We start from the raw sequence: 12,866 nt of genomic DNA, 5'->3' as shown, positions 1-12,866 counted from the left end.
GTGGCTAGAGCTTCATAACTAGACACTTTCTTTGTGCTCTCTTGCAACCAACTCTCCAGTATGTAGCCTCCAGACAGTATAAAAACCCAGGGCCGTTAGAAAGAGCAGCACTGTGGAATATTCCTCGGTGAACCCTACACTTCAGTTTGCTGAATCCACTTGCCTGATCCAGTGCTCCACCCCAGGCTGAGAATTGGCAAGAGAAAGCCAATGATTTTAACCTTGTCACCTGCATAATGCATTTCGATGACTTTATCATTTCAGGCCTGGATGATAGCCACCTCCATCTATTCCTTTGCTGATGAAAGTACTGGATCTTCATATAGTCAGTTGAGAAAAATAAGCTGCAATCAAGAAAGCCATCTTTAAATTAAGTTATGCATTCACAAATAAATGTCAGTGGGTGGAGAGGAAAGTTCAAATTTACATCTGGTTTTCTTCTTCCAATAAAAAATATTCTTAGAATGAAGAAAGTTAAGTGTAACTGGGATGACATTTAAGCAACACACATTTTCAATCTGCTTGCATCACTGTCTGTTTCTAGTTTTAAGGCATGAATCATTTAAGAGCCAATATCCCTTATCAATATGGCAGTTAATATCCCTGCCTGTTGTGTGGGTGTGGGGGTTCGATTCCCAGATGGGGGAGGACAACATTGTGTTTGAATGGTGAAACAGACTCGATGCGCTGAATGGTCTACTTCAGCTCCTATAATCTTATGATTAAATAGTTTTGATATTCTCACCTGTTTTCTTTTGTTTCGGATTTTGAATTTTTGATGGGCAGAAATCCTGGACTGAAGGTTTACAACATGATTACCCAAGCTATAGATTCCTGAAGTCAGTCTGTTGCAGTAGAGTCTATGCTATGGTTTGACTTTTACAAATATGCAAACGAGGGAATAAGAGTAAGCCATTTGGACCTTTCAAGACTGTTCCACCATTCAATAAGATGTTGGTGGAACCAGTTTTCACTTTGACTCGACATTCTTGCACCCCTACCCCAGCTTCCCAATAATCTTTCATCCTCTTGCTAATCAAAAGTCCATCTATCTCTGCCTTAGAAAGTATTTAAAGATTCTGTATTTGCTTGAAAGAATGTTTTTGTTGTAGCCGTTTTGTGCTCTCTTACTTATGCAAGACAAAGGTCTAGGCCCGAAATGTCAGCTTTTGTGTTCTTAAGGTGCTACTTGGCCTGCTGTGTTCATCCAACTCCACAATTTGTTATCCTGGAAGGTATTGTATCTTTATTCAAGTTAATGATGGGCAATCTGCTTTGGTAAAGTCATGTTTTAATAAACATCACAGATTTCTTGTTAACCTTTAGAATAAAGTTGAAGCAGAGGATTCATTCTGAAAGATGTAAATTCTGGTATGTTCAATTGAGGAAGTCAAGAAGCTATTGGACAATTATTTGAATAAAATGATGAGAAGCGTTATGGGGAGAAGACAAGTGATTAGCACTAAGTAATGAGGCTCGTGTGATGAGCCGGTAGTGACACAATGTGCTGAATGGCCTCCCAGTTTTCTTTTCACTCACTCAACGATCATGAGCGTTGTTCGCCAGTCTGGCATTTATTGCGTGTTTCTAGTTGCCCCCTGAGAAGGTGGTGAGCTGCCTTCTTGAACCACAGCTGTCCATATGCTGTAGGTAGACCCACAAAGCTGCTAGGGAAGGAATTCCGGGATTTTGACCCTGCCACAGTGTAGGAAGGCATCCAAATCTAATTACTTTGAAAGTGGAATTTGCCGTTTGAAAATGAGCGTGCAGAGCAAGAAAAACGTGATGTTACATCCAAACGAAACACTATTGACATTCTTATGTAAATAGCAAGGAATGCTGGAAAGAACAAAGTTTAAGTTACTTTGACCTTAAACACTACCAAGAAGGAGGAATACTGACACATGGAGCTTAATGTTTATGATAGTTAAAAGCATAGACAGAGTCAGTCTCTCAACAGGCCTCATTGAAAGTGTAGACATTTTTAAATGAGTGAAGTGACAATTATTTGGCATCTTTATGTGCTTTATTTTCAGCCCCCAAAGACCACTTGCTGTTGAGCAACCGTGCCCAGATTAATACGAGTCTGAAATGCTTTGAAGATGCACTGCATGATGGAAATGCTGCTTGCAACATTCAGCCTTTCTGGTCTAAAGTGAGACTTTAAACAACTCAAATACCCGACATTTGTTCTGTTTGTTTCGTCATAATAACAGTTTTAGTTATATTGCAGGGTGATCGCTATGTGCTTCCTAAACATCCAGTGTGCTTTGTTACTAGGGTCACTTAAGAAAAGCACAAGCGCTAGCTGGCCTACAGAAAATGGATAAAGCTTTGAAGGAGTATCTAATTTGTATTGCTTTAGATTCAGAAAATAAAACAGCAAAAATGGAAGCCCAAAAGGTAATTAAGCACTTGTACTGTAAAACTGGAACACATGGATTATATATGCAAAACAAAGGCTGCCTAATTTAGTGTAAATTCATAAGCTCTAATTGAAATATTTCAAGTTTAAGTTAGTAATGATAGACTACTTAGGAACAAAAGGCAGCTTTGAGCCTGTTCTGCCATTCAATTAGATTATGGCTGATCTTTATCGTAAATTAGATTACTCATTTGATTCTGTATTCCTTAATTTAATGTATCAAAAATCTAACAACCTCGATTCTAAAACTTTCAATAAAGCAAAAGTTTACTATGGGCAAAAATTTGAGATTTCCACTGTCCTTTGTGTGGAAAAAGCTTTCTAATATCCCTTATTGATATTTGAGAGTAATTTTAAGATTATGCTGTCTTAATCGGCTCTTAATTGAATTAGGGAGTCAAAGGTTACGAGGGGTAGGCATGAGTGTGGCATTGAGGTCACAAGTAGATCAGCTATGATCTTAGTGAAAGATGGAACAGGATTGAAGAGCCAAACTCCTGCACCTAATTCATGTGTTCACGTTATATGAATGTTCACCCCTTTTTTCAGGTAGGATTGTTTTTCTAAACTCAATTTTGATTGTTTCCTGGTGCAGACATTACATTAGAAATTCGTTCTGTTCTTGGCTGCAAATATCAATTTTTCTAGTGCCATGTTGTGAGCATTTCTGTCTGTCATTGGATCACATCTAATGCTTATAAATATGAAATTTGATCTTGAATCAAATCTCTTACTCCTCAAAGTTTATGAAACAAATGATAAATTGTAATGTTATACTTTTTCAACTGTTATATTTGAGCAGCTTAATCTTGGAACAACTTGAAAGCAGCATTCAAATTCAAGTGAAGTTGAAACCAGTTCTTGTTTTTAAAAACAAATTAAAACCATGTTAAAGAGATAATGGGAACTGCAGATGCTGGAGAATTCCAAGATAATAAAATGTGAGGCTGGATGAACACAGCAGGCCAAGCAGCATCTCAGGAGCACAAAAGCTGACGTTTCGGGCCTAGACCCTTGTGCTCCTGAGATGCTGCTTGGCCTGCTGTGTTCATCCAGCCTCACATTTTATTATCTTAAAATCATGTTAAATCCTGTTTTTGTTTCTCTTTTCCAGATCCTGTGTGATTTGCTCTCGCCCATTGCTGAAAATATACATCAAAGGTTACCTGACATAATGCAAGTTATGTCTCCACGATCTCGAATTAAAGGAATTGTCCTGAACTCCCTGAATTCTAGAAATTCCAGCAATGTATTTGAAAATTCATGCAAGGTGTGTGCACTAAGACATCTTCCTTTTTCATGCTGATTGCAGGTACTTTACTGAAAGATGAAAAGCGAGACAGTTCTCTTAAGTTTCCTTACACCTCAAAGCATCCTTAATCTGAATCACTTCGCATTTATAAAGTTAACAAGTTGCATTCAGATAGTTTCTATGACATAGTGAAATGTACCAGACTGCTTAACAAGAGCATATTCAATGAATTGACTGAAAGAAAGGGGGAAATGCTGAGGAGAGGTGGTGGTTACTGCACTTGTAATTCAGAGGAAATACTAAACAAAAACCGAAAGAATGAGGATTCTATAAATCAGAAGGAAAAACAGAAATTGCTGACAAAATTCAGCAGGTTTGGTAGCATCTGTTGAGAGAAATCAGAGTTAACATTTCAGGTCCATTGACCCATCTGGGGAAGGGTCACTCGAGGCAAAATGTTAATGCTGGGTTTTTACAGAAATTTCTGTTTTTGTTTGTGGTTGTCATTAAGAGACCCAGCCTCAAGCTGTAGGGAGAGATAATAGGAACTGCAGATGCTGGAGAATCCAAGATAATAAAATGTGAGGCTGGATGAACACAGCAGGCCAAGCAGCATCTCAGGAGCACAAAAGCTGACGTTTCGGGCCTAGACCCTTCATCAGAGAGGGGGATGGGGTGAGGGTTCTGGAATTAATAGGGAGAGAGGGGGAGGCGGACCGAAGATGGAGAGAAAAGAAGATAGGTGGAGAGAGTATTGGTGGGGAGGTAGGGAGGGGATAGGTCAGTCCAGGGAAGACGGACAGGTCAAGGAGGTGGGATGAGGTTAGTAGGTAGATGGGGGTGCGGCTTGGGGTGGGAGGAAGGGATGGGTGAGAGGAAGAACAGGTTAGGGAGGCAGAGACAGGTTGGACTGGTTTTGGGGTGCAGTGGGTGGAGGGGAAGAGCTGGGCTGGTTGTGTGGTACAGTGGGGGGAGGGGACGAACTGGGCTGGTTTAGGGATGCAGTAGGGGAAGGGGAGATTTTGAAACTGGTGAAGTCCACATTGATACCATTAGGCTGCAGGGTTCCCAGGCGGAATATGAGTTGCTGTTCCTGCAACCTTTGGGTGGCATCATTGTGGCACTGCAGGAGGCCCATGACGGACATGTCATCTAAAGAATGGGAGGGGGAGTGGAAATGGTTTGCGACTGGGAGGTGCAGTTGTTTGTTGCGAACTGAGCGGAGGTGTTCTGCAAAGCGGTCCCCAAGCCACTCCCCCTCCCATTCTTTAGATGACATGTCCATCATGGGCCTCCTGCAGTGCCACAATGATGCCACCCGAAGGTTGCAGAAACAGCAACTCATATTCCGCCTGGGAACCCTGCAGCCTAATGGTATCAATGTGGACTTCACCAGTTTCAAAATCTCCCCTTCCCCCACTGCATCCCTAAACCAGCCCAGTTCGTCCCCTCCCCCCACTGCACCACACAACCAGCCTAGCTCTTCCCCCCCCCCCCCCCCACCCACTGCATCCCAAAACCAGTCCAACCTGTCTCTCCTTCCCTAACCTGTTCTTCCTCTCACCCAAGCCGCACCCCCATCTACCTACTAACCTCATCCCACCTCCTTGACCTGTCCGTCTTCCCTGGACTGACCTATCCCCTCCCTACCTCCCCACCTATACTCTCTCCACCTATCTTCTTTTCTCTCCATCTTCGGTCCGCCTCCCCCTCTCTCCCTATTTATTCCAGAACCCTCACCCCATCCCCTTCTCTGATGAAGGGTCTAGGCCCGAAACGTCAGCTTTTGTGCTCCTGAGATGCTGCTTGGCCTGCTGTGTTCATCCAGCCTCACATTTTATTATCAAGCTGTAGGGACGTGGGTTTTGAATCCCACCATGGGACATGGTGGAATTTGAATTCAATTCATCAATTTGGAATGTAAAGTTAGTCTTAGGTATCAAATGACCGCAATCACTGGGGGAAACACACATCTGATTCACTCATGCCCTTTTAGCTAGGGAAATCTGTCATCCTCAGGAAAATAGAAATTAGTCGATTCGGCCCATGAAGCTTGCTCAGCTATCTGACATGATCATGGCTAATCCTCACTTTCATTGCCATACTCTCTCACTCTCCCTGTGCTGTTTGACACATTGAGCTTGTAGAAATCTGTTTCTTTCCGAAATGTGTTCAGTGACTTCGCCTCCACAGCCTTGTGTGGGAGAGAATTCCACAGGTTCATTTCAGTCTGGAATGACCTGCTGCGTATTCCTGAGACTGTAACCCCTCGTTGTGAACTCTTCAGCCACTGGGAACATCTCCACTACATCAAATCTGTCCAGCCCTGTCAGAATTTTATTCATTCCGTTGAGATTTCCTCGCAATCTTCTGAACTTCAATGAATACAGCCCCAGTTGACACAAGCCATCATTATGTGAAAAGCCTGCCTTCCCAGAATTCAGTCTTGTTTGCCTTCAGTTCACTTCCTCAATGGCAGTTCTGCCTTCCCTTAAGTAAGGAGACCAAAAGTGGACACGATACTCCATGTGCAGTCCAACCAAGGCCCTGTACAGTGGCAGTTAAATTTCCCTGATTCCATTCTCAAGCCCTCAGGCACTGGAGGTCAACATGCCATTTGCTTTCTTAACTGTTTGCTACGCTGCATGCTAATTTTCAGTGACCAGTGTGCAAGAACATACAGGTTCCTTTGTATGTTTACCTTTACCCATCTATCAAAAATTAAATAATACTCTGCCATTCTGTATTCCCTCCCACATGCCCAAGTTACGCTTCATCTGCCATTACGTAGAATCCCTACAGTGTGGAAACAGGCTCTTCAGAGCATTCCACCCAAACCCATCCCTTCACAACCCACCTAAGCTATACACCCCCGGACACTTTGGGTAATTTAGCATGGCCAAATCAACTAGCCTGCACATCTTTGGATTGTGGGAGGAAACCACAGCACCTGGAGGAACCCATGCAAATACAAGGAGAATGTCTGTGCGGAGTTTGCACAGTCACTCGAGGGTGGCATCAAACCCAGGACCCTGGCACTGTGAGGCAGCAGTGCTAATTACTGAGCCACTGTGCAGCCCTACATCTAGGTACCCATTCTCTCACCTGGTCTAAATTTCTATGAGGCCTCTTCATGCCCTCCTCACCAGTTAATTTTGAGTCATAAGCAAGCTTATGAGTATTACACTCAATTCCCTCATCCAAATCATTGAATAGTTAGGTCCCCAGCACTGATTCCTATTGTATCCCACTTGTCACTGTCTTCCTTTCTGAAAATGATCCATTTATTTTCTTTTTAAATTTTGTCTACTAGGCAATTTTCAATCCATGTGGTTTGATTTTCTGCAATGAAATTTACTTTTATCAAAAGCTTTCTGAAAATCCAAATACACCACATCTACTTGTCCTCCTTCATCTTTTGTACTCATTACATCTTTAAAAAAAAACTACAGTAGATGTGTCAAACATGATTTCTCTTTCATAAATGCATGCTGACTTTGTATAATAACATTGATATTTTTAAGTGTGACCAGAAACTAACCACATAAACATAGTGGCTACAAGAGCAGGGTAGAAGCTAGGAATACTGTGGTGAGTAACTCACCTCCTGACTCCTCAAAGTCTGTCCACTATCTACAAGGCACAAGTCAGGAGTGTGATGGAACACTTCCAACATGCCTGGATGAGTGCAGCGCAACAACACAAGAAGCTTGACACTGTCCAGGACAAAGCAGCCCACTTGATTGACACCACATCTACAAGCATCCACTCCCTCCACCACTGACACTCAATAGCAGCAGTGCGTACTGTCTACAAGATGTACTACAGAAATTCACCAAAGATCCTCAGACAGCACCTTACAAACCCACGAACACTTCCATATAGAAGGACAAAGGCACCCAACGTACAGGAATCTCCAAATGCCCGTCCAACCACTCACCATCCTTACTTGGAAAAATATCTCCGTTCCTTCTCTGATGCTGGTGAAAATCCTGGAATTCCCTCCCTAATTGCATTGTGGGTCAACCTACAGCAGGTGGACTGCAGTGGTTCAAGAAGACAGCTCATTACCACCTTCTTAAGGGCAACTAGGGATGGGCAAGAAATGCTAGCCAGCCAGCAACACCCACATCCCGCAAATGATTAGAAAAGAAAGTGTCCTGTTCTCACATTTTTTACAATAGATTCCAATATTTTCCTTCTATTGATGATAGGTTAACCAGTCTGTAATTCCCAGTTTTCTCCCCCACTCCTTTTCTAAACAGCGGGGTTACATTTCCCATCCTGCAAAATACCAGGACTGTTCTAGAATCCACTAAATTTTGAAGATGATGACAAACACGTTCACTACTTCTTAGGCCACCTCCTTTAGCAGCATCGGGATTCATCACCTTTCAATTATATAATTTTCAGCATTCATTTCTTCCTAATACTGACTTTCATTGATTTCCCTGTTCTGGAAGACCCTTGCTTCCCCAGCAATTCTGGGAAATTATTTGTACCTTCAGTGAAGTCAGAATCAAAGTACTGGTTCAATTGCTCTGCCATTTCCTGGTTCTCCATTCTCCATTCTCTGGTTTCGGTCTGTAAGGGACCTGAATTTATTTACTGATAATACTTTTAAGTATTTATGGAAGCTCTTCTAATCTGCTTTTATGTGCCTTGCTCATTTACTCTCATACCTTCTTAATCAACTTCTTTGTTCTGCTTCACTGAATTATAAACTGCTTCCAGTTCTCGGGCTTGCCAATTTTCCGAGCAACTTTACACAAAGTCTCTTTGAATCCAATGCTACCGTTAATTCTTTGGTTAACCATGGTTGGGTCATGATCTGTTTTGTTGCCAAAAAGAATGTATAGCTGTTGCAAAGTATGCATTGTTCCTTGCTTGTTAACCATTGTCCATCTACTGTCATGGCTTTTAATAAAGTTGCCCAGTCTATCACAGCCAACTCACCCCTCATATCTTTGAAATTTCCTTGGTTTAAATTTAAGACCCTAGTTTTGGATTGGACAACTTCATTTTCCATCCCTTTGTAGAATTCTTCAATGCTACTGTCGTCTTTTTCCAAAAAGACTTCTCACAACAGCAACAATAATTAACTCCTTCACATCATACAAAACCAAATCAAAGATGGTCTTCCCCCAACTTGATTTATCAAAATACTGGTCCAGTAATCATTCTGTGTGCTCTCCAGGAACTCATATGCCATTGTATTATTTCTAAAGTGTGCCCAGTCTATAGGTAGATTAAAATCATTCATGATTACTGGAGGATCCTTGATGTATGTACCTCCGAGTTCCTGTTTAATGCTAACCATGATTGTATGGAGGTCCACAGATAATTCTCATTAATGTTTCCTGCTTATGTTTTTCCTTACCTCCATCCAGACTGATTCCACATCTAGATTTCTTGAGTTATATCTGTTTTCACTATTGCACTGATGTCAGCTTTCACGAACAATACCACCACATCACCTAATCCATTTTCTATCTTTTCCACCTTCCTAAGGATTGCATGCCCTTTGGACATTCAGTTCCCAACCCAGAGCTGTTTCTCCCTAATTGCAATCATGCTGTACCTGTCTACGATTATTTGTGCTGTTAACTCATCGGTCTTGTTGTGAATGTGCTGTGCATTCAGATATCACTTTTAGACATACCTTTTTGATATTTTTACATTTGTTCTTATTACTCCAGCCCTATACGGTGCTAGCCCTTATTTCCTCTGCCTTTTAATGTTGCTTTCCACTTATTTATCTTTAATTTCCAACTCTGTTTCCTCCCTCTTGTCTCTGTGCTAAAGTCCATGAATGAATTCCGAGCTCCCTATATTCTGATTACAGGATCTCTTTTTAACTATGTTGTTCGTACAATAAATTTATAAATAAATGAATGGATTATGATGTCTGGCTGTTCTCCCTCCCCCTTGAGAATATCATGCAGATTCTCAGAGACATCCTTGACCCTGGCACCGGGGAGACAAAGGACCTTCCTGGTGTCATGTCAGTAGATGTAGAAATGTAGAATGTCCTCTCACTGTTGCTTTCAGATTTTTTTTTACATCTCTTGTTCCCATCAAACATTCACCTGGGCTACTCCTGGTACCTGGGACTTGGCTTTGATTGCATTCTCCTGAGAAGCCATCTGCCCTAGCAGTATTCAAAGACAAAAACCTATTAGAGGGAGAGAGAACCCCAATTAACTGTTTCATTTCCTGTCTGCTGCTCCTAATAGAGTCATAGAGATGTACAGCATAGAAACAGACCCTTTAGTCCAACGCAACCATGCTGACCAAATTTCCTACACTAGTCTAGTCCCATTTGCCAGTGTTTTGGCACATATCCCTCTAAACCCTTCCTATGAATCAAACAAAAAAAATTCTTATACCACTGGATTATTATAACTGTGAGAAATCTAGCCTGCAATCTTAGGAGCTGCTGCAAGATCCACCCTACATGCAGTGTGCCGCTTTGAATACAAACAATAATAATCTGCACTCACCTTGTCTGGCTGACATGTGACTCCAAATCCACAGCAATATGGATGATGTTTAACATTTCAATTCAAGGGCAATTTGTGATGGGCACTGTAGTGCATGGAACCAGGCGATTCTCTTTGACTATGAGATCCTTGATTGGGGTTGTTAACCCAGGCCAGTGAGGAAGCCCTGGCTGACCAGTATAAACAGAGAATTAACAGTTGCTTCAGTTCAGGGGACTGACTCTGAGTTGGCTGGCCACAGCCAGTGTACAGTGCACAAGTAAATAAAGGGTGATTTGTTAATGGGATACTGACCTCTCTGCAGTTTGTAGAATCCCTACAGTGTGAAAACAGGCCCTTCGGCTCAACAAGCTCACACCAACCCTCGGAGCATCCCACCCAGACCCATCCCCCTATAACCCACCTACTCTACACATCCCTGAGCACTATTTTCGCAGTTTAGCATGGCCAGTCCACCTAGCATGCACATCTTTAGACTGTGGGAGGATTACTTCAGGTGTTGAATAGCGGTATTGCCAGTGATGCCCACATCCAATGAAAAAATATATAAAATGAGAGACAGGTAATAAATGCTTGGACAAAGAAGTAGGATTTAAGAAGCGACTTAAAGGAGATAAGACGGTTGACTTAAGAGAGTTTTGGGAACTTTGGCTCAGGCAGACGACACTGTTGACTTTCTGTGAAGGGTGATGGAACTGGAGGGCACGCAGGAGGCTAGAATTGGATGAACTTAGCTCTGAGGGTGGTTTAACTGGAGGACCTTAAAAGACGTGGGGAGGGTTGAGGCCATAAAGGGATTTGAATATAAAAAATGAGAATTTTGAAATCAAGACATTGGTGGACCAGTAGGACATTAGATCTAAAATGGGATGAGAATAATTTAGGATATCTGGTCAGCATAGATGAGTTGGACCAAAGGGTCTGTGAAACTCTGACTGTATGTAATTCATGTTTTCCAATTTTTATTTTGAAAAATGGTCAAAACATCCTGAAACAAATGCAGTTGGATTAATCTTGAAGTTTGTCTGAGTGAAATATGTCATCTAAAGAATGGGAGGGGAAGTTGAAATGGTTCGCAACTGGGAGGTGCAGTTATTTATTGCGAACCGAGCGTAAGTGTTCTGCAAAGCGGTCCTCAAGCCTGTGCTTGGTTTCCCCAATGTAGAGGAAGCCACACCGTGTACAGCGGATGCAGTATACCACATTGGCAGACGTGCAGCTGAACATCTGCTTGATATGGAAAGTCATCTTGGGGCCTGGGATGGGGGTGAGGAAGGAGGTGTGGGCGCAAGTGTAGCATTTCCTGCGGTTGCAGGGGAAGGTGCCGGGTGTGGTGGGGTTGGAGGGCAGTGTGGAGCGAACAAGGGAGTCACGGAGAAAGTGGTCTCTCCGAAGGCAAACAAGGGTGGGGTTGGAAAAATGTCTTTGGTGGTGGGGTCAGATTGTAGATGCCGGAAGTGCTGGAGGATGATGCGTTGTATCCGGATGTTGGTGGGGTGTTATGTGAGGACGAGGAGGATTCTTCGGTCCTTCAGCTTGAAATGTTATTCGGTTTCTCTCTTTCCAAGCTCAGTGTGTCTCACGTACTTCCAGTATTCTATTTTAGGTTTTCAGTATCTGCAGTGTTTAACTTTTGAGCAGTAATTCAGTGATGGATTATCAAATTTCATATGGATTAATGACGCACACAATCATGCGCAAAAATACGGCTGTTTCTCCCCCCAGGGGTATTGCTTGAATAATAAAGAATTCTATTCATTCAGTGTCAGGTTCTGCTTCTTTCATAATGGTGTCCTCCTGACTCTTCAAGGTAAATGTTGATTCAACTGGCTTTGACAGCAAACAAGAATGGAAGACCCACTCCTTCTCAACGAAACCAGCTCAAGTAATGAGCGAAAACCAAGACACCTTGAAGAATTTGTCCACAGAACCAGCCTCGATGATTTCTGAAAGGAAGAATACTTTGAAAACACAGCACAGTTCTAATAAAGATGAAGAACCTGGAACAACTGAAGGCTACACCAAATGCAATAAGCGAGGTATACTCTGGGTTTAGCACATGTTAGGGAGCACACAGGATTTGGTTTCTTTTAGTTCTTTGAACCCTGGGTTTTCATCATTGTTTTAGTAATGGCATTCAGCAATCCTCTTGCTATGCTTTGTTTTTTTTTACATTTTCTTTGGGGAGAAGTACTGTGAAAATTTTTCACATAGAGGGTGGTGGGTGCTGCGAACACACTGGCAGAGGAGGAGGGGGAAGCAGGCATGTTAGCTTTGTTTAAGGCATAAATTGATACACATGAACGTGAGGCAAACAGAGGGATAGAAACTGCGTCTAGGCAATGAGCAGTGGGCTTAAATATGGATCAGGAATCAGCACAGGTTTGGTGGGCTGAAGGGCCTGTTCCTGTGTTGCATTGTTTCATAAAGACTAAAGTACAATGATTACACAATCTTTCACAACTTTTTGTTACTTTTAAGAGCCATATTACAGCATTCCAACCATTTTAAACCATGAACCTCACTTATGGTGGCCAATTTTCACTGATCATTCTCAATTCTTATCCATTCTATTACCAAAAAATCCCATTTCCTTCACTGTAATTTAAATAAAAAGGTTATAAAAACACAACATGTCAGGAACAAAGACTTTTGTAAATGTTGTTGATATTTACTATTTGATAAA

At 42.1% G+C, this 12,866-nt stretch overlaps 1 protein-coding gene across 1 annotated transcript in view; it reads left to right on the top strand.

Annotated features, from left to right (window-relative positions):
* Window positions 1-12,866, top strand: part of LOC125458705 (LON peptidase N-terminal domain and RING finger protein 3-like) — a 37,739-nt gene that overhangs the window by 4,697 nt on the left and 20,176 nt on the right. Inside the window, exons 2-5 of the mRNA XM_048544186.2 lie at window positions 2,037-2,155; window positions 2,281-2,403; window positions 3,540-3,695; window positions 11,991-12,219. Of these exons, the coding sequence (XP_048400143.2) occupies window positions 2,037-2,155; window positions 2,281-2,403; window positions 3,540-3,695; window positions 11,991-12,219 (627 nt within the window). The remainder of the gene's footprint in view (window positions 1-2,036; window positions 2,156-2,280; window positions 2,404-3,539; window positions 3,696-11,990; window positions 12,220-12,866) is intronic.

Source organism: Stegostoma tigrinum, chromosome 15 (genome assembly GCF_030684315.1).
Source record: "Stegostoma tigrinum isolate sSteTig4 chromosome 15, sSteTig4.hap1, whole genome shotgun sequence".
Lineage (NCBI taxonomy): Eukaryota > Metazoa > Chordata > Chondrichthyes > Orectolobiformes > Stegostomatidae > Stegostoma > Stegostoma tigrinum.
The sequence above is the reverse complement of the archived record's forward strand: the minus strand, read 5'-3'. Positions and strand labels throughout refer to the sequence as shown.